This window comes from Taudactylus pleione, unplaced genomic scaffold (assembly GCF_031769625.1).
Source record: "Taudactylus pleione unplaced genomic scaffold, aTauple2 ptg002829l, whole genome shotgun sequence".
Classification (NCBI taxonomy): Eukaryota; Metazoa; Chordata; class Amphibia; order Anura; family Myobatrachidae; genus Taudactylus; species Taudactylus pleione.
The window spans coordinates 101906-125155 of record NW_028287203.1 but is presented as its reverse complement, the minus strand read 5'-3'; the positions used below and the strand labels follow the sequence as shown (position 1 = coordinate 125155).

At 41.2% G+C, this 23250-nt stretch overlaps 1 protein-coding gene across 2 annotated transcripts in view; it reads left to right on the top strand.

Annotated features, from left to right (window-relative positions):
• Positions 1 to 20230, top strand: part of KIAA0753 (KIAA0753 ortholog) — an 81021-nt gene extending 60791 nt beyond the window's left edge. For both annotated transcript variants that reach the window (XM_088466326.1, XM_088466325.1), the window contains exons 13-17: positions 2493 to 2645; positions 3104 to 3182; positions 3269 to 3389; positions 14013 to 14225; positions 14808 to 20230. In XM_088466326.1, coding sequence (XP_088322452.1) covers positions 2493 to 2645; positions 3104 to 3182; positions 3269 to 3389; positions 14013 to 14225; positions 14808 to 14928 — 687 coding nt within the window. In that variant the 3' untranslated portion in view covers positions 14929 to 20230. The remainder of the gene's footprint in view (positions 1 to 2492; positions 2646 to 3103; positions 3183 to 3268; positions 3390 to 14012; positions 14226 to 14807) is intronic.
• Positions 20231 to 23250: the final 3020 nt, after the last annotated feature.

Genomic DNA, 23250 nt, shown 5'->3' with positions numbered 1-23250 from the left:
ATAAAACCCACACAATTCCCCCAGCACTCTGTAATAGATTTACATCCTATATGATCGTAGAAATGCAAAGATCTCGGTTTACATTCATTTGCAAACACATGCTTAAGCCACCAGCCACTAGACCGATTCTCTGTAGTGGCTGGTGGCTTAAGGATGTGTTTGCAAATATACAGTCAGGTGCATAAATATTGGGACATTGACAGAATTTTCATATTTTGGCCTCTATTCACCACCACAATGGCTTTGAAATGAAACAAACAAGATGTGCTTAACTGCAGACTTTCAGATTTAATTTGAGGGTAATTACATCCAAATCAGGTGAACGGTGTAGGAATTACAATGGTTTCTATATGTGCCTCCCACTTTTTAAGGGACCAAAAGTAATGGGACAAACTAAACAATCCTAAATCTAACTTTCACTTTTTAATACTTTGTTGCAAATCCTTTGCAGGCAATTACAGCCTGAAGTCTGGAAAGCATAGACATCACCAGACGCTGGGTTTCATCCCTGGTGATGCTCTGCCAGGCCTCTACTGCAAATGTTTTCAGTTCCTGCTTGTTCTTGGGGCATTTTCCCTTCAGTTTTGTCTTCATCAAGTGAAATGCATGCTCAATTGATTTCAGGTCAGGGGATTGACTTGGCCATTGCATAACATTCCACTTTTTAGCCTTAAACTCTTTGGTTGCTTTTGCAGTATGCTTCGGGTCATTGTCCATCTGCACTGTGAAGCGCCGTCCAATGACTTCTGAACCATTTGACTGAATATGAGCATATAATATTGCCCGAAACACTTCAGAATTCATTCTGCTGCTTTTGTCAGCAGTCACATCATCAATAAATACAAGGGAAGCAGTTCCATTGGCAGCCATACATGCCCACGCCATGACACTACCACTACCATGCTTCACTGATGAGGTGGTATGTTTTGGATCATGATCAGTTCCTTTCCTTCTCCATAATCTTCTCTTCCCATCACTCTGGTACAAGTTGATCTTTGTCTCATCTGTCCATAGGATGTTGTTCCAGAACTGTAATGGCTTTTTTAGATGTTGTTTGGCAAACTCTAATCTGGTCTTCCTGTTTTTGTGGCTCACTAATGGTTTACATCTTGTGGTGAACCCTCTATATTCACTCTTGTGAAGTCTTCTCTTGATTGTTGACTTTGACACATATACACCTACCTCCTGGAGAGTGTTCTTGATTTGGCCAACTGTTGTGAAGGGGTGTTTCTTTACCAGGATAATAATTCTTCTGTCATCCACCACAGTTGTTTTCCGTGGTCTTCCGGGTCTTTTGGTGTTGCTGAGCTCTCCGGTGCATTCTTTCTTTTTAAGAATGTTCCAAACAGTTGATTTGGCCACACCTAATGTTTTTGCTATCTCTCTGATGGGCTTGTTTTGATTTTTCAGCCTAATGATGGCTTGCTTCACTGATAGTGACAGCTCTTTGGATCTCATATTGAGAGTCGACAGCAACTGATTCCAAATGCAAATGTCACACCTAGAATCAACTCCAGACCTTTTACCTGCTTAATTGATAATGAAATAATGAGGGAATAGCCCACACCTGTCCATGAAATAGGTTTTGAGTTGATAGTCCCATTACTTTTGGCCCCTTAAAAAGTGGGAGGCACATATAGAGACCGTTGTAATTCCTACACCGTTCACCTGATTTGGATGTAATTACCCTCAAATTAAATCTGAAAGTCTGCAGTTAAAGCACATCTTGTTTGTTTCATTTCAAAGCCATTGTGGTGGTGAATAGAGGCCAAAATATGAAAATTCTGTCAATGTCCCAATATTTATGCACCTGACTGTTTGTAAACCGAGATCTTTGCATTTCTACTATCATATAGGATGTAAATCTCATTTACTGGTCTATTATGGTGTGCTGGTGGAATTTTGTGTTTTTTTTTTTCCTTGTCTAGACTAGCATCCCTTGACAGCACCTGCAGTAGACCTTTAAATGCATCTTATTCACACAGCGATTAGTATAGGACGTACAAGCAGTTTCTGCCAATTAAAATGATATGCGGCATGTCTATATTCTGTGTGCAAATGCAGGTGTATCTGGATGCAAAATGCTACGTTACACTGTCAGTGGCTGTGACAATGTAAGGTGGTGTTTCACATTCAGAAGCACCTGCAGTTGCACACAGAACATAGGCATGCCGCATATCATTTTAGTCAGCAGAAGCTGCTTGTGCGTCCTATACTCATCACTGTGCGAATAAGGCACATTTGAATGTAAAATGTTGCGCAAAAAGACGTTCTGCGCTACCGAGTTGCGCAAAAAGACGCAGGGCACTACCCAGTCACGACACAGCATGGTGTGACTAGAAGGGCTGTTTAACGCACAAGGAGGCTAGATGTATGAGGACACATCTGTAGATCACCACACAAGCCCCCTTCAATGTAGACCAAAGTTCCCTTCTTGCATAAAATATAAACTAAAAGTATGATGTTCATTACATTGCCCTCATGTTTTGTAGGCCGAGAACCAGAAGGACTACTTATCAGGAGACAGTAGGGCTGGAAGTCTGCAGCAGGAATTGAGTCAGTTTCCTGGAAATGAGTATTCACACGTCTTTCAGCAAGATGATAATAACTTGGAGGCTATGATCCAGAGAATGGAAGAAATTGAAGTAATATTTCAACACTTAACAGTTTTTATAGACTCTATATGTGATTTGTGAGAAGCTAAAATTGAATTTCAACATTGGGCCTTATAGCTAGATCATCATAACAATCAGGCCTGATGGGATCAATTCGCCCTATAATGATCCTATCGTGTTATAAGGTAATTTTGCATTGTCACGCTGCGATCTCTCTGATATCTGTTACTGGGTGTGTGTGGTCAGCTTTACAGGTAATAAAAAAGACTCTCCTAGAATCAAACAGTGAAAACTATACTATAAAAATATCTATAAAACAGATTAATGGGATTACTAACAAAAGTAAGGACCCAAGAGATTCAACTTAATGTACCAGACGTCCTTTTTCACGGTAATTCTGTCTGACCTGGGTTAATGCTGCCAGGACATGAGAGTGATTTTCCTAACTAACTTGTGTTTTAACATTTTATTACCTGGTTACTCCTTAGAAATACCAAGAGGCTGTTCGGAAGAGGTTTACTAGTATAGTTTATGCAGATCCTGAATTCTGGGCGCATGAAGAAAGAGGTTAATATTTAGTCCTTTGAATATTTTTCTTTGCAGTGTCGTCTCAGATATATTTTCTGCTTTAGTAAGGTGACCTTTCATTACAGAGCGAATGCATGCAACAACAGGCCAGAGACCTCAGTCACCTCATCCCATTAGGATCACCAAACCCACAGGTCAGCGAGAGCCAGTGGTGAGCATCCTTCTGGAGGAACCTTTTGAAGAAGAGTAAGTTAAAGGGTGTCATAATTATTTTCACTGGATTACAGCAGGTTACATAGGCAGGTATTTGTCTTGAATGAGAAGTTAGTGCTTGACGAAACCTATGAACAGTTTCTACCATTTTAAATAATCTGTACACTGATATAGAAATATATTTCTCCTTCATCCACTAGGGAACACTGGAGTTCAAGACAGTGGGGTATAGACGGTGGTAGAGTAGAGCCTTGCACTTTAAATAATTTAGAAGTGTGACTGGCTCCTCCCCCTCTATGCCCCATCAGCCACAGTTTTTAGAATGTGCCCGAGAGAGCCGGTCACATAGGGCTGAGCTCCAGCCCACATCTGTCAGCCTGCTACATGGAGGCATCAGGAGACCCGCCACCACTAAAAAAGAGTGCGTGTCGGAGTCCCAGGCACCCTGGCAATAGCTGAGGGAGGACACGCCACAGCTTAATATAGAGGCTGTGTCCGTGCTTCCGAATGCCTAGCCGCAGCCCTGATGCCAGCAGTGGTAAGTATAATCTCTTCCCCTGACTAGCGGGGGACTAGATCTGCGGCCCCTCCGCCCCCATATAGCTGAATACTGAGCTCAGCAAACTACCAACCTGGGTCCTTATTTTAGAAGGTTCCCGGTTCTATGCCCGGCATAGAAAATTTTCCTTATGCCGGTTAACAAGGGGGCGGAGCCACCGCGCATAAAGTCGCGCTTCCCAGTCAAAATCTCCCTCATGAGAAGGACTGTAATAGCAACCCTGCACTCTCCATGCAGGGACACCGCTATCCTGCATCTGTGACAGCGCGGTGCCTTGCTGTGGCTGTCATTTACAGTGAGCCAACTCTCTCTGCAATAGAGGCGGTCTGTTGCTGCAACCCCCCCCCGCGCCTGCCGCACTACCTTCTCCCCGAACTAGAGAGACAATCCCGGTCAGTATACCGGAGTGAGCGGGGGCGGAGTTTATTAGGGCACGTCACGCATTCTAGCGGCGCCATCTGTAGGCGGGCTCTCCCTCTACTGTGCGCTTCACTGTAGCGCTGCTGCTATATAGCGATCTCCGGTTCCAGTGGAGAGCTCCTAAGCAGCGGCGTTCTCAAGGAGGTGCCGGCTTCAGGTTAGGCGGGCTGCCGAAGTTGGGCTCGCTGTAAGGAGGCATGGGGTGCGGCCCTGGTTGCGGCTCCTTACAGAGCAGCCAAATGTAAGGACCCTAAGAGTCAACAGCTTTAGCTGGGGTGGCTCCGTTCTCGGCGATGTAGGGGCGGGGCTTAGTCCATTGCTGCGCCCGGAAGTGCGCCGCTTAATTCTACACAGTCTCCCCTTGGGCTGCGCACTTCATGAGATCTCCCAGTAAGGAGAGTTTTATATCCAGCTACCTCTTAAGGGCAGCATTGGGTACAGTATATTACCTGCATAAACGCAGTTTAGTGCAGGGCAAATGCAGTGTGGACTGTGCCTGCTAGAGCAGCGAGAGGTCTGAGCCCCTGGAGTGACTGCACCGCGGGAAGTTCAGTTATAGAGAGTGCACTCCACCTTCATGTGGTTCACGCATGCTAGGATAACTCCGCTTAGAATACGCTGTGCTGTGTAAGAAACTGTTACTACACCACCCTTAATAGGCCTGGTCAGTACTTGGAATATCTGGGCAGCTGCAGTATCTAGATAGAACCTAGTTTGGTAAATGCTGAGATAGATTATGCTGATGCATACTGAGCGCAGTGTAGCAGTCTTCCTGCTTACTGAGTTACACAGCGACAAGGTCCATATTGAACTTGACTCATCTCGGTAGTTCCTATATGGTGGTCAGATTCCACAATGATCTTGTAGAGGGGAGAGCACCACAAAACAGTCAGCCACAACTCTCCTAACTGCTGCCCTACGTCATTGTGATGTTACTGTTTAGAGGATAGTTATGTCTATTTTAAAATTGTCTATCAAAATGGCTGCACTGTTTGATTAAGTATTAATCAGTACTCATATTGAAGAGCAGCACCTCTACATATCATGGGACCTGTCACCACTATTATAGAGTGAGTGTACGGGCCCCTGACACTAGCTCAGGGAGGAACATGCCGCAGCCTAATACAGAGCCTGTGTCCATGTCACTTGCCCTCCACATGATCTGCCGATTGATCTATGTCTGTGTCAGATGGGCCTGTATACATCAAGTATACTGCAGTAATTTTCATTGCACTAAGGTCGTCTCCTTGATTCCCACTTTAAAAAAGCGGGTTCAACTGGAGCTCAAATGGCTCACTCGAAAAGGCGAGTACAATCTGGGCCATCACACTGTTCAAATATCCAGGCCCATACGCCGTAGCAGATTGACGGCCACACGCGACACATGAGCAGTCTCCCTGCGTGGAGGTAAGCCACATGTATGTAGATATTTGTATTTTATGCATATGAATTTTGTCCTGGGCTCAACCAAGGTCTTTGATCAGTTCCTTCCTTGGCTCTTACTGTTGCTCATGTTAAATATGTGTGGGTACGTGGACCCTACGGCCACACCACCCTGAACACGCCCGATCTCGTCTTATCTTGGAGGCTAAGCAGGGTCAGGCCTGGTTAGTACTTGGTGTATATATATATGTATGTATGTATCGCTTCTTATCCTTACCGTAAGGGCAGAGGAGGATCTGTTATCCGTCTTGTCTCATACCTACATATTTTAAAAGAAGCATCCTGCGATTGGAGTCTGGACTCTCCTGATGCGGTTGTTTGGTACAATAACTCCGCCTTACATGGGTGCCTGTGTATGCGTAGGTATGTGTAATGTGTGTGTGTGTATGTATGTATGTATATATATATATATATATATATATTATATATATATTAATAAAATGTGTTGGGAATTGTGTAGGTGTGTCTATACTTCCACAATCATTAGGTTTACCTATAAGTCCATGGATGGGAAGCTGCCTGGGATTACCAGAAACTGTAGGCGATATCCATATATGATGTCCACACATGTATATAATGGAGCAAACTTGTGGCACTCTAAGAATGCATCAGATATGCTGTATATATGCTAATCTCCTGGGCAGGAGTCTGACAGGTAAGCTTCCTTGGTTGGTACTAACTCTTCCTTTCAAAGAGATTGCCTTCTCATGCAACTATGTTTGTCCAGGTGTGCGTGTGTATATGTATAATATATATTCACATTCCTTGTATGAATATTTCCTAATAATGGGAAAACCTGTTTTAACCCTAACTGGGGGTATCACTATAGCCTAATGCACACTATGTCTATGTACAGGTACCTTCTCAGTATAGGTTCCAGTACTCAATATTATCTCAATAAAATGAGGTTATAAGTGTCCCTGGGTTCTCTTCCTATCAGTACATAGAGAATCCAGGTTCTATTCCATCCTCAGGACCTAATTGTTTAAATGACAACAGACTGCAGTTACTGCTCCTGTCCCTGAAGGCCTACGGCCACCCGCCGAAAAGGCAGGGTCAGGCCTGGCTTGATTAGATTGGTGAGTATCGTTGTGAAAACTATAACTTTCAAGAGTCACTGGTGGGGATCCATCATCAAATATTTAATATTCTGTGTGTATCTTGACCTGTTGAAGGTCTTACTTAAATCCGCCTGTTAACTGATACGCACTTCACCATTATAAGTGATAATGTACTGATACACTAGCAGACTGTATTTGGAGTATAAACTCTAGATGTATACTCATCCCTACTGTTACATGCTCAGGTATAGAGTCCTGTTGTACAACCTTCTTGTCTCCTAACAATTTGCTAGTTTTCTACAGTATATTCCCAGACAACATCGCCAGACCGAAGTCTGTGCTGTAGAGCAATTGGTTCTTAGCCCACTGAACTACTCTCTATACCTGACGTGACGGGTTGCTGTGAGATGGAAAAGGTTAGTGACCTACATCTCGTCTAGAGGGCTTCTGGTTGCTAACAGGTAAGCGGTACCTCACTAATGCCTCGGCAGATGCTCCTATTTCATGCAACCTGACATTACAAGTCTCCCTTCCGCACCCTAGCTGCCGTCCTAGCAGCCATCCGCTCTCGTAATCAGTTGGCTCTACTACACTTTAGAGCTTTCCTGGCGTGTGGGTGCATAGTTCCAACATTGAGAGTGCTCGCTTCTGCAGCACATATACTAAAAATTGAAACGCAAGGATGATACGCAAATTCGTGAAGCATTCCATATTTAATTATCACTTTCTTCTACTAGACTCTGTTGGGGTGATAAAGGACTGTAGCGCATCTATGGGCTACGGCACATCTTTACATTAAAGTGTGACAGTCATTATGTTCTGCGCAGGGAGCCTGATTCCTGTTCAGTATCTGTGGATATTTTCATCACACTGACAGGTTCCTGATGTGTACCTTTATGGTTGTCCTAGCCTTGTTGTACGGGATGCTTCCCTATATTGGTAGCTCTCCTTGGGTGGCTGTTGCATCCGTGCTCTTTAACTGCCAGGGTATCCGAGTTGTTTTCATACTATGTTCGGACCAGCAGTTTGTACTGACTACGCACTTCCATCATGATGGACATGTCTGTTGTTTGGGGTTGTTGCTATGGTTTTCTTTTTAGGCCGGCAGAGGGTGTGTGCCGTAAAGTCCCTGTATGGGGCGCCCAATACACGAGTTTGAGACCCGCCCCAAGCGGTAGTGACACACTGCCAGTAGTCTGCTATGGGGAATTATAGCTGCAGGGTTTCAGTTGCTGTTTGATCCCTCTGTTTCAGAGTGGTTGTACTGCGGTCTGACCCTCTGAAAGGAATTGTTTTTTCAATACTTTCACAGCCGCCTCTGCATCATACCCAGCGGTATCTCTATTGTTGAGAACTTCTATGGTTTAATCCTTCCGCTGGTTGTCAACCTGGTAGTACTTGGGCCTCGGCGATTGTTCGGTCTTGACTTTTGCCTCGTTGTATACTCCTTATTAGGAGTCTGTGGACAGGATCAGCTCTGTATCTGTAGATTGGTATTATATACGTATATCTATATGAATTCTGTCCAGCAGTACTGGGTTGCTGCTGTCTGCGAATTATACAGCTTCCTATGTTCGACTCTAGTTTGGCCTGGGTCTGTTTTCAGCTGAGCTTACATTAGCCGTTATTACGTTCGAATTACGCTGTAAGTTGTGGAATTCTTTCGCTGTTTAGCAGGGAGTTCTGCTTGTCTCCTCTGCGACACTTGATCCTCAGCTCTTGCCTTTTCATTGGGCCTACAGTTCTTGGCGCTCCTGGTTTTCGGGTTTGCCAAAGGGTCGGCGAGTTCTCTGCGCTTCCCACCCGGGAGGTTGGCTTTGGGACGTCCCCACTGCCTTGAACTCCAGTGTCCCCTAGTGGATGAAGGAGAAATCAGGATTTTGGTTCTTACCGATAAATCCCTTTCTCCGATTCCATAGGGGACACTGGACGCCCGCCCAGCGCTGCGTACCTGCTGTGTTGTTTGGTTCGTTATATGGTTGTGTGACTGCATGTGTTCCCTGCAGTGAGATCCTCTGTTCTCCTTCAGTCGGTATTGTTCCGTTCTGTGGTCCTCTCCTTCTCATTTTCCTATTGTCGTCCGTCTCCTCTCGGGCTCAGTTCTTAAACTGGGGCTGATGGGGCATAGAGGGGGAGGAGCCAGTCACACTTCTAAATTATTTAAAGTGCCAGGCTCTACTCTACCACCGTCTATACCCCACTGTCTTGAACTCCAGTGTCCCCTGTGGAATCGGAGAAAGGGATTTATCGGTAAGAACCAAAATCCTGATTTTGATCCTAGTATAAATATCAATAAAAATATTTCAAGTTCAAATAAAAGGGTAGTTTATTAAAAATATTGTTATTAAAACATGGCATTTCAATTACAGAATACCACACCTTAAAATTGTCTGTCATTCATACTATGAATGATGTGTACATATTACATGGTTATATTCTTAATACCAGATATTCAAGGGAATGGGGTCAGTGAAAGCAGATTGTCCATGGCTCCGTGTCTGCATCTGGAACATTCTGTATGTAGGCTTAAGTTCAAAAGCAAAACATCTTTGTATATATTGTAAAGGTTATAAGCATATCTAAAGGCTGGGCAGCCTTAAACTACTGATTAATAAGAAGCAATAAGCAATGTATGTAATTGGGTTCATCCAAGTCCTTTATGGATTATCCATATAAGTAAAACATGCACCTCTAACTGTTCTTCATGGCTTTTCTTACTTAATAGTTACAAATAAACATCAAATGATGGATTGAGTGTAGCTGTGGTTAGGAAGCTTCTTGGGAATGTATTGCTACATGGTGCACGGGGTAACGTTCTATATAAGCACAATTTCTGATAAGTAACTGTTATACCTTTGGCTATAGTTAAGCTATCTTGATAAGCTGTTAAAGCTGAATTAACAATACATATATTTATTTATCCATTCTCTTGAACCCCTATTCCTTTTCACACTGTGGTATGGTTCTATAGGAGTCTAGGTATAATATGTCCTTATTCTGTAGCACTTCCATCGATATGGTACAATAGTTTCTATTCTTGTGTAGAGAAATTAGTTATTGGACGGCTTAAAATTCACTACATATTTATTAACATAAAGATAATAAATAGCAATATGACAAAAAAAAATATCATTTTTTTTTTAATAAATGTTTGTTATTATCTTCATTTTAATAAATGTTTGTTATTATCTTCATTTTAATAAATGTTTGTTGAATTTTAAGCTGTCCAGTAACTAATCTATTTATATATCAGTGGTATAGCGCTGTCTCTACTATCTCTTTATTTATATTTACATTTGGAGACTGACCATCTCTGTGACAGCAACTTCTGACAGTGCATAGGCATCATTTATCTATGTTCATTTATTTGCAGTCTGATTGGCAGTCAGTGAGCATTTGGGGGAGGTAACAGAGAGCTGCAATAAGGATCACAGGAGTGTTTCGACCATTTCGGGGGTGTCTCACCTTGCGACTGCAAGCCCGTATGCAAGGAATATAGCTCCATCTTTTCAATTCCCACGCCCCATTCGTGGGACCATAGACTCACCCAACATTTGACAAGCCATCATCTGAATTGTAAAGAGGCTTTCTGTGTAGATTGTAGCCTTCGGCCCAGTAAGGGCTATGCTCAGCTCCTTGAACAATTTGAAGTGTTAATTCTCAGAATGATGAGATTAATGAAGAACACTTTTGCCACAAAGGAGGATTTATATTCCATGCAAGGCCTGAAGAGAGCCTGACCATGGATGATGTTTGATCTGTCTTGGTGCGCATTGGGTTCTCTCAATGACCCGCCAAACGAACATCCAAGTTAGGGGAAATCTGAGAAGATCTCAAGTCATTTAATCTTGAAATTTTGAATGTCTCCTCAAACCTAATTAGAACCACAGGGATTTATGACACACCAACTTTTTCCTATCTTCAAGATTCCCTTTTTGAGGATCATCAGTGTAAAGGCACAGGGTTACTAAGGATTTTATTAATACAGAATTAATTTATTGCCAAATATTTATATAACACACACAAATTCTGCAGCACTTTACAGAGCTTTTTTGGCCATTCACATCAGTCCCTGCCCAGTGGAGTTTACAGTCTGTTTCCTATCACACAAGTTAATTTTTGTTTGGAGCCAATTAACCTACCAGTATATTTTTGGAGTGTGAGAGGAACCGGAGTACCCCACAAAAGAACAGGGGGAGCCAGGCAGATGTAGCCTTTTCAAGATAGAGGCTTCAAGGTACTATTTGCCTAATATTGATGTGGCTGTGGCCAATCTTTTTAGTCAGGCTCACTATTCCTTTAGATGATGGAGGCACATTGAAAGGTCCTATGGCTAGTAAAATGGAAAGCTATTTGCAAGAAACTTAATATTTCCTAGGGTACTGAGCTCAAGTCTTGGCCAATATCCTGTATAATAATGTACAGGAGAAATCACCATATATTCTCAAAAGCATAGATGATATGAGATATGTGATGCTTCACTAGACACTTAATCTTTCTGCCAGAAGTTTGGTTTTAGACGTGGTCTCTGGCACAATGTTTAGGGAACAGACCCAAACAAACAATAGGTTCCGTTTGAAAACAGTTCTTTTCTCTTTTAAGCTTGATTTAGTGATGCAAAAGAATATCGGGAGCAAATGTATTAATTTACCTCAATACTGGTGAACATGAGGTTTCCCTTTCTCTTCATATGAACAGCACTTTCTCTTCCTCTAAGCAGCACTTCATGGAGGTATCTGCCTGGAAACCAGTGCGCTTGGGAGTCTGGTGTCAGCACTTCTAGGCAAGGTTTTCGTCCCTTCAGGAGTAAGAAACAGAGGCCTGGGCTGAAGCCCCCTATCCTTGATCAATTTCTTATTTCTGTGGAGGTCTTCAAAAATAACACTCAAGATTGCATTGGTTCTGTCAATTCCATTTTACACACTATGAAAAAGCAAGACATTCCTACTACCATAAATATACAGGATACTTCTCTTCAGGATGGTTTGTCTGCATTTCCAATGACCTTCACCAAGTTGCTAGTAGTTTGCTACCTTAAAGAAAAGTGTAGTTGCACTATGACCCTCATGGACAAAATGCCACATGAAGAAGCTTCAGTTGGATCTGCACACTTGGCTGTAGAGCGTAAGGCATCTGCAAGCAAATATTCTAGAGATTACGGCAGAAGACAAAGTGGCAGGCAAAGACCACAGTGAAGCATATTATATTGGCATATCTCAGATTAATCTAGGGCAGACATGTCAAACTCAACCCCAACCGGGCTGTATATCTAAGGTCTAAGAGGGTGGGCTGCAAGAAAAAAAAAATCTTTAATGCAATTTTGAAAGGTTTATTATTAAGACAAACCAACAATAAAGCTTAAGCAACAAGATGTCAGGTATCAGGAAGAAAACATTAACTTTAAAGTTTTCTTCCCGATATTTGACATCTTTTTGCTGTCACCAATTTTCCAATTTCAGGAGAAATCTTATTGGACTTGATAACTTTTAAAAGTGAACCAAGATGAAAGTCTGTCAATCTGGACCTAGCAGGAGACTTGTTTCCTTTCATTAATGAGAATAATTGCTCACACTGGTAGGTACTTCTGTACATGGAAATAATTTCATGTGCGAACTTGAGAGTTTATACAAATCGCGCAGGCAAATACTTATTAAAGTCAGGTACACCAACTACTTTGAATTTGAGCTTCATATTTGAATTGCATTGAATCTCAGTTACTTCCATTTGCATCCATAGCCTCACCCAGACACTGCCCCCAATTCTGTAACTATGGAAGGTAGACAGCAGCTGTGTGACTGCATAGACAGTGACACTTATCAGAGCATGCCAGAACCAGGCAGTACTTGCAGGTGTGATATTATGAGTTACTCCAGTCTCAGCTGCAGTGCTTGTCCCGCTGGCTGAGCTTGTTTCACAGGCGCCTGTACAGAGGTCTGGGTGTGCAACAGAGATTCAGCTGGGAATGTGGCGGTAGGCCTTGTGGTATCTCTAGCCGACAGCGTGTTACTGCCGGAAGGCGGCCTTGCGGGAACACAGGCCTTGTGGTGTGTGGTGTCTCTCCCCAGCAGCACCTTACTCCCGGAATGCCAAATTCTGGGAGTGCAGGTATTGTGGGGTGTGACGTCTCTCTCCGGCAGTGCAGCTCGTCATCACGTGACACGGTCACTGTTGAGGTGCATAATAGTATTTGGACCCACACTATCGGGCCACATAAAATGTACATTGGGCCACATGTTTGACATGTCTGATCTAAGGGAATGGCCTTGTGTGTAGAGTTGTTTCAAATTCTTATCTGAAAGTTCAGAATTCCCTGAATAAGTTTGACGGTGATAGATAAGTCTGTTATCTATAGTTTGCAATAGCTTGGAAAGTGCTCCAAGAACAGCCTTGGACTCGAATGCTGCAGATATTGTTTGTGCCCCAATGACCATCGCTGCATCCAATTCCAGATGCCTTTTCTTTAATAACATAGAGATTAAGCTGTTGCAGTTAAAGTACAAAGGAGCGTCTGACAAGGTGATTGAAGTTGCAGGAATTGTGGCGAGGTTGGGACTGTACTTCATTACTTTTTGGACTCCACAGTGGAGGTGGAGTCTACCTATTTACCCTATACCCTTTTCTGGCACTTCAGGGGATTTTCTGAAGGGCTGGTAAAGGTCTTCATCTGCTTGTCTCAGCCTGGGGATCTCTCTTTCTTTAATAACACTGAGGTTGTCTTACAACATTCCAAAGTTGACATATGTATCAGGGCATCTTTTCTTTGCTGTAACATAATGATTGATGAAGGCTCTAAGCTCTTGTCTGTTGATACCTTGCATAACTATATTGTCAGTGCTCCCTGATTTCAGCACTCATGTTCACTACTGGAAGCTTGAAGAAGGGCACATCTTACAGCTAAACAAGTTCTCACTTGCTAATTTTGAAGTTGTTATATGACATCATCTTGAGGTTGCAATTTTTGGAAGTTTCAAAAAGTACAGAATTCTGGCTAACTGTTGGCAAACACAAACTCCTAAGTTCGCTCATAGTATATTGACAATAGCATAAAATAATTTAAAATACGTATATATTAAAAATATAGTTACTAAGCAGAATTAGGCAAACAAGTTTTTGAGACTTTAAAACATATTGCTGTTAAATAATGACTTTACTTCTTTTTATGTTTTTGTAAAGTTCATTACAAATAAAAAAAGAAGAGTTGGTCCGAATGTCTCCGCACCACTTCATCCCACATCCAGCCACAGGCACTAAGGACCACTTGCACCTTTCTGTTCCCCTGCAAATGTTGCACAGCATTCACAATTATACAGAGGAATATAATCGCCACCTCCGGCTGACCTCCCATGAGGAAGTGGGTGCTTTTAATCCATGGCACATCTCCGAAAGGTAAATGACACATGCAGTAGTTTGTATAAAATATGTTTATTAGACCTGTAAGCCATTTGTCGCTTGAGTACTATAAAGTAAAAATAACTTGGTTATTACTTGTTATAGGAATGTAGAATCCCTTTATAAAATATTTTGTGACCTTTTTTCTTTCATTGTATCAGAATTATAGAGGGCTGAAGCATTTTATTAACATATATATGTATGTACTTGTATAAGGTGGCACGGCCAAAGTCTGTCATGGTTAAGATAGCTTGTTTATGCCCCGTTAAAATATCATACAATAGTGACTGTAGAGATTGTCAAGTTGGGTGCTCTGTAGCTATTAGTCTATTCTCAGGGTCTTGCATACAGAGAGATTACATTCCAGTGTCTCCTGGGTCTATTGGAGATTTGTGCCGTAAGGAATATCTGGTTTGAGTTTATAGGCATAGTATATTTAAATGACCACCTTTTACTCACCACCTCTTCCAACTATGCAGCTTTTGGCTTTCATAATCTTGTTTGGACAACTCTCTATAATGATCATGGTGTTTATCCCCACAGTTCCAGTCTAAATAACCCATATATATTATTTTGTAGCTTGGCAGAAGAGCTCATAGATGACGCCTTAGGTGAAGTAGCAACAGAGCTACAAGACCTGTGTGAAAGGTACGCTGAAGCCGTCTTTACATCTGAGTTCATGGAGCCTACAGGAAACTAATGAGCTTTCTCTAGTGCTTTACAGAAGTCTAATTTAACTAAATATTTTTTATATATTTTTTTCCTTATGTTTTTTTTTTTTTTTCAGGTATGTTACTAGCACTGCATTACATTATAATGAAATACAATACCATAAGCAACATGAATGTAAAGGTTAGAACACAGTGTACAATAAAATAAGATGGCAAACAGTAAAATGAGAGACAAATACAATTGAAATATCAAAGAAATGCAGGGGGGAGCCATTTAGCTCAGTAATCCCTCAATGAAGCAATTGGACATGCTGAAGCTCAAAACTGATATGTCTAGTAATATAAGGGGGTCATTAGACAGCGTTCAATATTTTTTACATTTTTAATTAAACATGCATTTTGCAACTGTAACTAGTTTTGCATCCGGAACTGTTGTTTTTAGGATGCATAACTGGTGTTCTTCAGCTCCTTGGCAATATGTCATTTCTGTCTCAGTCAATGTTTTACATTCTATTTCCCCCATCTACAATTTTCCACTGCAGCTTCGTAGACATGCATACTGTTTGTGTTTAGTTTGTTGTTGGACTAATATTAATATATATATATATATATATATATATATATATATATATATATATATGTGTTTGTGTATGTGTGTGTATATATATCTATATATATATATATATATATATATCTCCAACTATTGTGTATGTACTTGGACTTGAAGTTACTGAATATAATAGATAGAAAGCCACCAGTTACTCGTTGTTAGCAAATGGCTGGTTCATATTAACCCAAATGGTAAACTAAACCATTTCAAGGATATTTATCCGCTGCAAAACCCATGACTGATGCAGTACAGTGGGGCACGCAGTACCCTCTTCATGTGATTACAGGTATGTTAATAATAATTTATGGTTTGTCCTGTGCATGCTTGTTTTTGTTTTTTTCTTAAAGGTAGCGTTGTTTATATACTTTTGATCGATTATAGTTATATACAGAAGGCATATACACAAGATTCCCCAGGTATTTTGTTTAAGTTTCAATTAATTTTTACAGGTAGAATCTACTGTCTCTGTATGTGAGCAGATACATACTATGAATGTTCAGTGCTACTTTAATGAACTGTTGATTATTGCGCCTTTATTCTACTTAATGTGAATGGAGGTTATGATCTGGTCACATAAATGGACTCTGATGGGTTTAAGACACAGATTAAAGATAATTAGCTTCTTCACTTTGTGTCCGTCACTCCCTGTGGCACTGCATGGTAGTTACTGCTCTTTGTCAGATTTAATCTTGAGGCCCATACATCAGATATCTCAAAAAAAAATAAAAAATCACAAATTCTGTGATTTCTTTTTCCACCAATCTGCTCCCATACATTACAGATAGTTTGTTATTTGAAGATCATTTTTAGCAATTCACAGATCTACCCATCTTGAAATGCTCATCATGTTAGTAAGGGTCGGCAAATTGGCTGATCGTCTCCGTACACTACTAATCTATAGCCCCAATTTATCACTGAAATTCAACATGTTGGACAACCTGATTTAGCGATTCCGTTCACTTTTTGATCTTGATTGGCAATCGGTGAACCCCATATATTGCTGTTTTTTTTGGGACATTCATCTTTGAAAATGCCCAATTGCCCCAAGTAATTACAGATGTATGGGGGGGCCTTTACTCCCGTGAAGATCATGGGATGTGGGGATTTACTTCATGAATAAATGAAACATTAGCAGTACGAATCCATGTCTAACCAAAACTGTATTTACTAGAGACCCCTTGTTTTGGTTCTAAGACCATCTTTGTGTTTTTTGTTTTCCAAAAAATCCTCATGTACATACTTTGGTTTTGGATCTGGATTTCGTAAAAATGGTCAAAAATTAAAAATTTTGAGCTTTTGTTTTCAGTACATTAGTATTTCTATCATTAATATTAATTAATATTGATTAATAGTCAATAGATACCACCTAAAGTAGTAGAAGCCAGGTATTAAATGAAATTCAAAACATCACATTTATACAGTAGAACTATTCATAACATGTTTTATAATTGTAGAAAACTAAACTAAATATATAATTATGTATAATTCTAAACATAACATATGTAGATGAGAACTATACATAACATGTAACAGCTTAGATAGTGGGATAGGTTTGTATCATTCTCTCATCCTGCTGTGGGTGGTCAGGTGTGGGCATCACACTGGTAAAATATTCCTTCAGGAGGGCAGAGTTGCCTGATAAGTGGGACGCTCCCGGATATGCCCTGAGTTTTTTTTGCCTGGAAGCTTGGCTTTCTTTGGGAGATGTTTTAGAAACCCGAAGACTCTTTCAATCTTTCTTTACCACAGGACATCCTCGTTCCCAGTCCAAGTCACTGGGAAATGGTGCACTTTACCTTGTCTCAGGAAACTGGAATTGGTTGTTATTGTCCAGACTTGAGAGCTGTGATATCTGCCCAGGTTCTAAACAGTCCTTAAATTCCACTAATCATTTACTTTAAAAACCAAAGGCCTGGTCAGGCAGAGCAGATTAAAAGGCTTTGTGTGCGGCAGACACCACACTGGGTTTGTCTCCAGGTGCTTGGATATGGTCTTTATGTAATGGGTTTTCTATGGGCACTACATTCTCTCACAGCCAGAGTGAGTGGTCTTCATGCAGCATAGGTCTGACTTTATGAATCAGGCACGGGAAATCAAAGAATAGTCTTCCGGTCCCCCTGCATTGACATTTCTGTGCTGCATTTACTAACCAGAGGTTGTTTAATGAGTTTCCACCAATCAACCCCCCCAAAGGTCCCAATTCCTGGGTCTTTTTCCTGATGATAAACTGCACATCATCCATGTATTCTATCTCTACAAAATGCTGCAGTATTACAACTATCACGGCGCCTCCACACACCTCTGAAGCCACGCTCTACCTTGATGCTCTGTCTCTTTAGCACCACAATAAGTATAGAGACGTTCCTGTATCTGTATATATGTAACACTGCGTAATCTGTGATACTCTCCCGCACCGCTATGGTCTGCTTTTATTAAATGAGAGGGCTTCTTGCCAGCTAACCACAATCTTCTGGCAATGGATACAAAAACAAAGTCAGTAAATATACATGAAACATTTTGTTAAACAGTCATGATCTCTTATACAGGATCAGAAAAAAAAAGTGTGTTAATGTACTGTAAGAAAATCATTTGGTCGATTTCCATTAATTTAATGTTTATTTTGCCGTTGCACCGTTTCAGGTTTCTGAGTGTCTGTATTTCTAAAGCTTAGAATAACTGATGTAATTATGTATCTATCTATTTATATATGTTTGTGCAAAAATATTTTTGGTAAATATTAAGATTTTGTTTATTCTTTTAAGAAAATTAACTTATTTGAACAAATGTTTTTACTTTTCAAATGAACTTCATTATTATTTAGTGACATTGTGTCCTAGATGCTGATTATTCCTCCTCATTCATCATTGACTGGTTCCCTCTCGCTGTAACGGCAGGTACAAGTCATACATCGTTTGTAGCCGTGATTTTCAATCTTTATCGACTCTCAGCATTTTAAAATTGCCAAGGTACACCATCAGTCCCCCACCGAGAAAAACATGCACATTGGTCCCCATCGGGGTACTGGACGGGACGACACATACATTGGCTGCTGCATAAGCAAACAATCACTTAGGCCCCCACAGAAATCAAAATAAAAACATATTGGCCTCCACAGAAAACAAAAATAAAACACACTGGCCCCCACAGAAAGCAACATATGACACATTGTCCCCACAGAAGGCAATATAATACATTGTCCCCATATAAAATACAGCCACACTGATCTCCACAGAAAAATACCGGCCCCAACTGTCCTTTGCAGAGAAAGGAGCTCCCTACCAGCCTCGGAGGCCGGAGCAGCCTGTCAAACTCACTGCTTAGCAGTGAGAACTGCACAGGCAGGTCAGCGACGCGGCGTGCATAACCTATGATGTCACACCGCTGCGTCTCCATTGGTCATGCCCGTGCAGTAGCGAAGTCCATCTGGAAAAGCTCTGCGGCAGGCAAGCCATCTCTGGCACCACTTCTCCGGCTGCACACTTGGGAACCGCTCGTGTGCTGCAGGTTTATACATGTATAGTAGGGTATTACACTAAGAAAACAGAAATTCTGTATGTGGACTGACAGAACAATTACTGAGTTTTGTTGATATGCTAGTACATAATATTTAAAGTAATGAGTTGGTGTAAACAGTCAGTGGTGCTAATTATAATGATGTTAAAAATAATATTGCTTCCTAAAAATTCTCACATGCAAGACAACCTGCTGCTATTAGAAAATGGTGACAACAATTTCAAATATCCATCATTGTGTAGTGAAAACTCCTAAAAAAAAACCCCTGCATTCGTTTCATCTTGATCCGTCAAGTTAGGGATGAGCAATAACAAAAACAACATTTATTGATATTATCAATGCAAGAGATAGATGTGGCACCAGGCGCGCATGCCTGTCATGGGTGGGGCAGAGGTGCTTTGGGCCCGTGTTCACTTGAATAGGATAGGCTACTTAGCAGTCTGTGCACAGAGGACACAGTGACCACAGAGGACACAGTGACATTGGTGTGAGTGGTGGGTGAAGATGCAGCTGCCAACAGTCTGAGATTTGTCTGCTACTTGAACTCTGAAGAATTTATGTGGTCTCTAATCTGAGGTGCTGTTAAGTAGCGGTTTCTGAGGCTGGTAACTCTAATGAACTTATCCTCTGCAGCAAAGGTAACTCTTGGTCTTCCTTTCCTGGGGCGGTTCTAATGAGAGCCAGTTTCATCATAGCGTTTGATGGTTTTTACAACTGCACTTGAGAATACATTCAAAGTTTTTGAAATTTTCAATATCGGCTGACCTTCATGTCTTAAAGTAATGATGGACTGTCGTTTCTCTTTACTGAGTTGAGTGGTTGGTGGCATAGTATGGAATTACAGCAGTAGTCAAATAGTGGTGTCCACTGTGTACTAAACCTACCTCTGCACAACACGACTGATGGTCTCAAGCACATTAAGAAGGCAAGTAATTCTGCAGAATGACTCTTGACAAGGCACACCTGTTATTTCAAAACCATTCCAGGAGACTACCTCATGAAGCTGATTGAGAGAATGCCAAGAGTGTGCAAAGCTGTCATCCAAGCAAAAGTCGGCTACTTTGAGGAATCTAAAATATAAAACATATTTTGATTTGTTTAACACTTTTTTGTTTACAACATAATTCCATGTGTGTTCTTTCATAGTTTTGATGTCTTCAGTATTAATCTACTAGTTGAAAATAATTTAAATAAACAAAAACAATAGAGTGGCTGTAGCATTAATGAGCCAGGGTGGTAAGACCGCCAGTACAAACATCCAGAAGGGGAACGCACATCCTTCAGCCCGACAGCTGTTTCGCCGTGACATACACGCCTTCCTCATATATATATATATATATATATATATATATATATATATATATATATATATATTTATATATTAGTTTCTGGCACACCTCTGTAGTAGGGTACACGAGTACTGGCTCTGGTGGCTCTGGTGCCCTCCTTGGCAGGCAAGGACACTCCCAAACTTGCAGGATACAAAGAAGGCGACACTACGAGACTGTAGATTGGGTGAAAAACGTGGTGTTTTAATTCTACATTTTGGGGAACGAATCCCCTTCATCAGGACACACAAACTCAACAATTACAAAAGGCTCACCTTCTATCCCCAAGAAGACCTCCTCCCCAAATGTGCATAAAGTGTCCACCAAATATCCGTTGAACGGAACAATCAGCGTTCTATGAGTAACATCATACGGAAGGCGCCTGGCCCTTATAAAACATATGATCATAGTACAAAGGTGTTAGGGGTGATCATGGTTACCAGGTCATGTGCATTCTGATTAGTAACAAAGCCTGCAACAAGCCCTGTCACAATATTTCAAAATTATGTTTTAAAAGTGCAATTCAAACAATGTCAGATGCTGCACTGTCGCATCATAAAAATACATTGAAATCTAGTATAAAAAAATATGGATAGATATTGAAAAGATACAAATTGAAAAATACGATATGGATACCTGTACTAAGTGACCTTGCCATATCATAATTAGAGGACTCACATTAAGGTAAATTGTACTTCATAAGGGAACTAACACTGAGATAGGGAATCTGAAAAACTAAAATGAATTAAAAGCTAACCCTAGCATTAATATGAAGCTGTTACCATTGGTAATATTAGAGGTGTGGGCTAACTAATCACTGTAAAAATTTATTAAGAGAAGGGATCCTCTCCTTGAGGCATGTGGGCAAAAGGCCACTGATGTACAGTATATGAATATTGCCCTATTGATACTCGTCACAAAATGATGCTAATTTACCAAGAAGATAACCAACTTTATAAATAGCAACTAAGACCTAATGAATCATTACACCCTTTGGAGTAAAGGTGTCGAGTAGAAAGGTCCATTTAGATCCAAGTCTCAATTTTTTGGCACTATCACCCCCCGCCCCCCTCCCTTTCCTAAAGTACACCGGAATCTGATCTATAATACAGTACCTCAGGTTGCTGCTCCATGCTGGGCCTGAGCAAAATGTAGAGTAACTGGCTATTTACTGGTACTAGAATTAATAGCTGCCCTGATGGGCGATTTATGTTGGGCCATATGCTCCTTAAACTGCCTCTGTGTCTTACACAAAAAACAGAGTTGCAGATGCACTATGCGATCATTACTGTTCACATTTAAATTTATTAAATATAATTTCAGAGGTAGTTAGCATATCGATGGCCAATGATACGGGCCTGCCCACCAGCGTCAAGGTCACCTCATTGAGCAGGTCCCTAACACTCGGGTTCACATCTGGGATGCAGGGCACCCCAAAAAGACAGCCCAGCCAAAGACCTCCCCAGGGCATCACACAAAAAAAGGGTGACAGTTGAAGTGTTAAAGTATCAGGTGTGTAAAAGTAGCTAATAAGTGTTAAAATAATAATCATGGTAAAATGTGTGAAAAAAAAACATGAAAAATAAACAAACATGGCCAATGATACGGGCCTGCACACCAATGTCAAGGTCACCTCATTGAGCAGATCCCTAACCTCTGTGTCTTGCTCACATAGTGGATCCCACATGGGAAAGATAGGAGGTACACCACAAACCATGAGGTACAGGTCAAGGATCATAAAATGTTTCATTTTCTTCATGAATATTGGTGAAATAAAGGATCTTCCGTAATCGTGTATCTACAGGTTAAACAATCGGTACATTAAAAGCTACCTTTTTTGCATTGTAGGAAACGTGATACACCAACATGTGTTAGTCCCGAGATGTCAGTCATAACAACAAAGTCTGTGATATTGCGGCTCCTCGTGCCTGTTGGTAATGGAAGATCAGCATCAGAATTAATAATGGACCACAGATGTTTGGCCTTTATGTTGGTGAAAGCACTTTTAGTACTAAACTGGCCGACCCATGGAAATATATTGGTTTTGGATTGTCTATTTACTCGCTTTATTGTGCTTTTTCTGTCCAATTCAGGACCTTATTTTTGGCCTCTAGAAGCTCTTTATGAAGGTAACTGCTAGCAGTGAATATGTCTTACATACTGTTGAGTTGCTTTTCAGTTTCATTAGGGTCACTGGTGATTCTTCTAACTCGCAACATTTGCGAGTAAAGGAGACTCAAAGTTGGTTTGGGATGGCGCAATAGTGTGTTGCAATCTGTTGGTTTCGTGTACAATGAAGAACTTAATACACCATTATGTTTGGAAATGTGAATATCCAAGAAATGTATATCCTACTCATGTATGGTAAATTTAAGTTTTGCTGCTATATCTGATACACTACGAGGGGTGTGCAATCCGTTTCTGGATGTGCAGTGCATAGGTAGAGTAGACACAATCTGACTGGTTGTGAACTGTAATCTCTGACTAAAGTTCAGCACTGCACACCGAAGAAGTCAGTTTCTTCACTTCCTTCAATTAGCTCAACAGAGGCCACTGGAGAGCCATGATCTTTTATGACTACAAGAGTGGTCTGCAACAGAAAGAGTTTTGACCAACTGCGAGCTGCTTTTGGGGAGGAAGCACCGTCCCGAAGCACTGTGTTTGAGTGGCTTGCAGAATTTCAGTGCTGGAGACTGTCCCTGAAAGACCAGGAGAGCTGCGGCCGACCTGTGTCCGCCATCACTGAGCACAACATTGCTGCCATGTGGGCCATAGTTGTAGTGGACGCCTGGGTGACCGTGGCCCAGTTAGAGAATGAGACAGGCATCTCATCGGGATCCATCCGCTCGATACTCCACAAAAAGCTTGGCCTGCGCAAGGTTTATGCATGCTGGCTGACT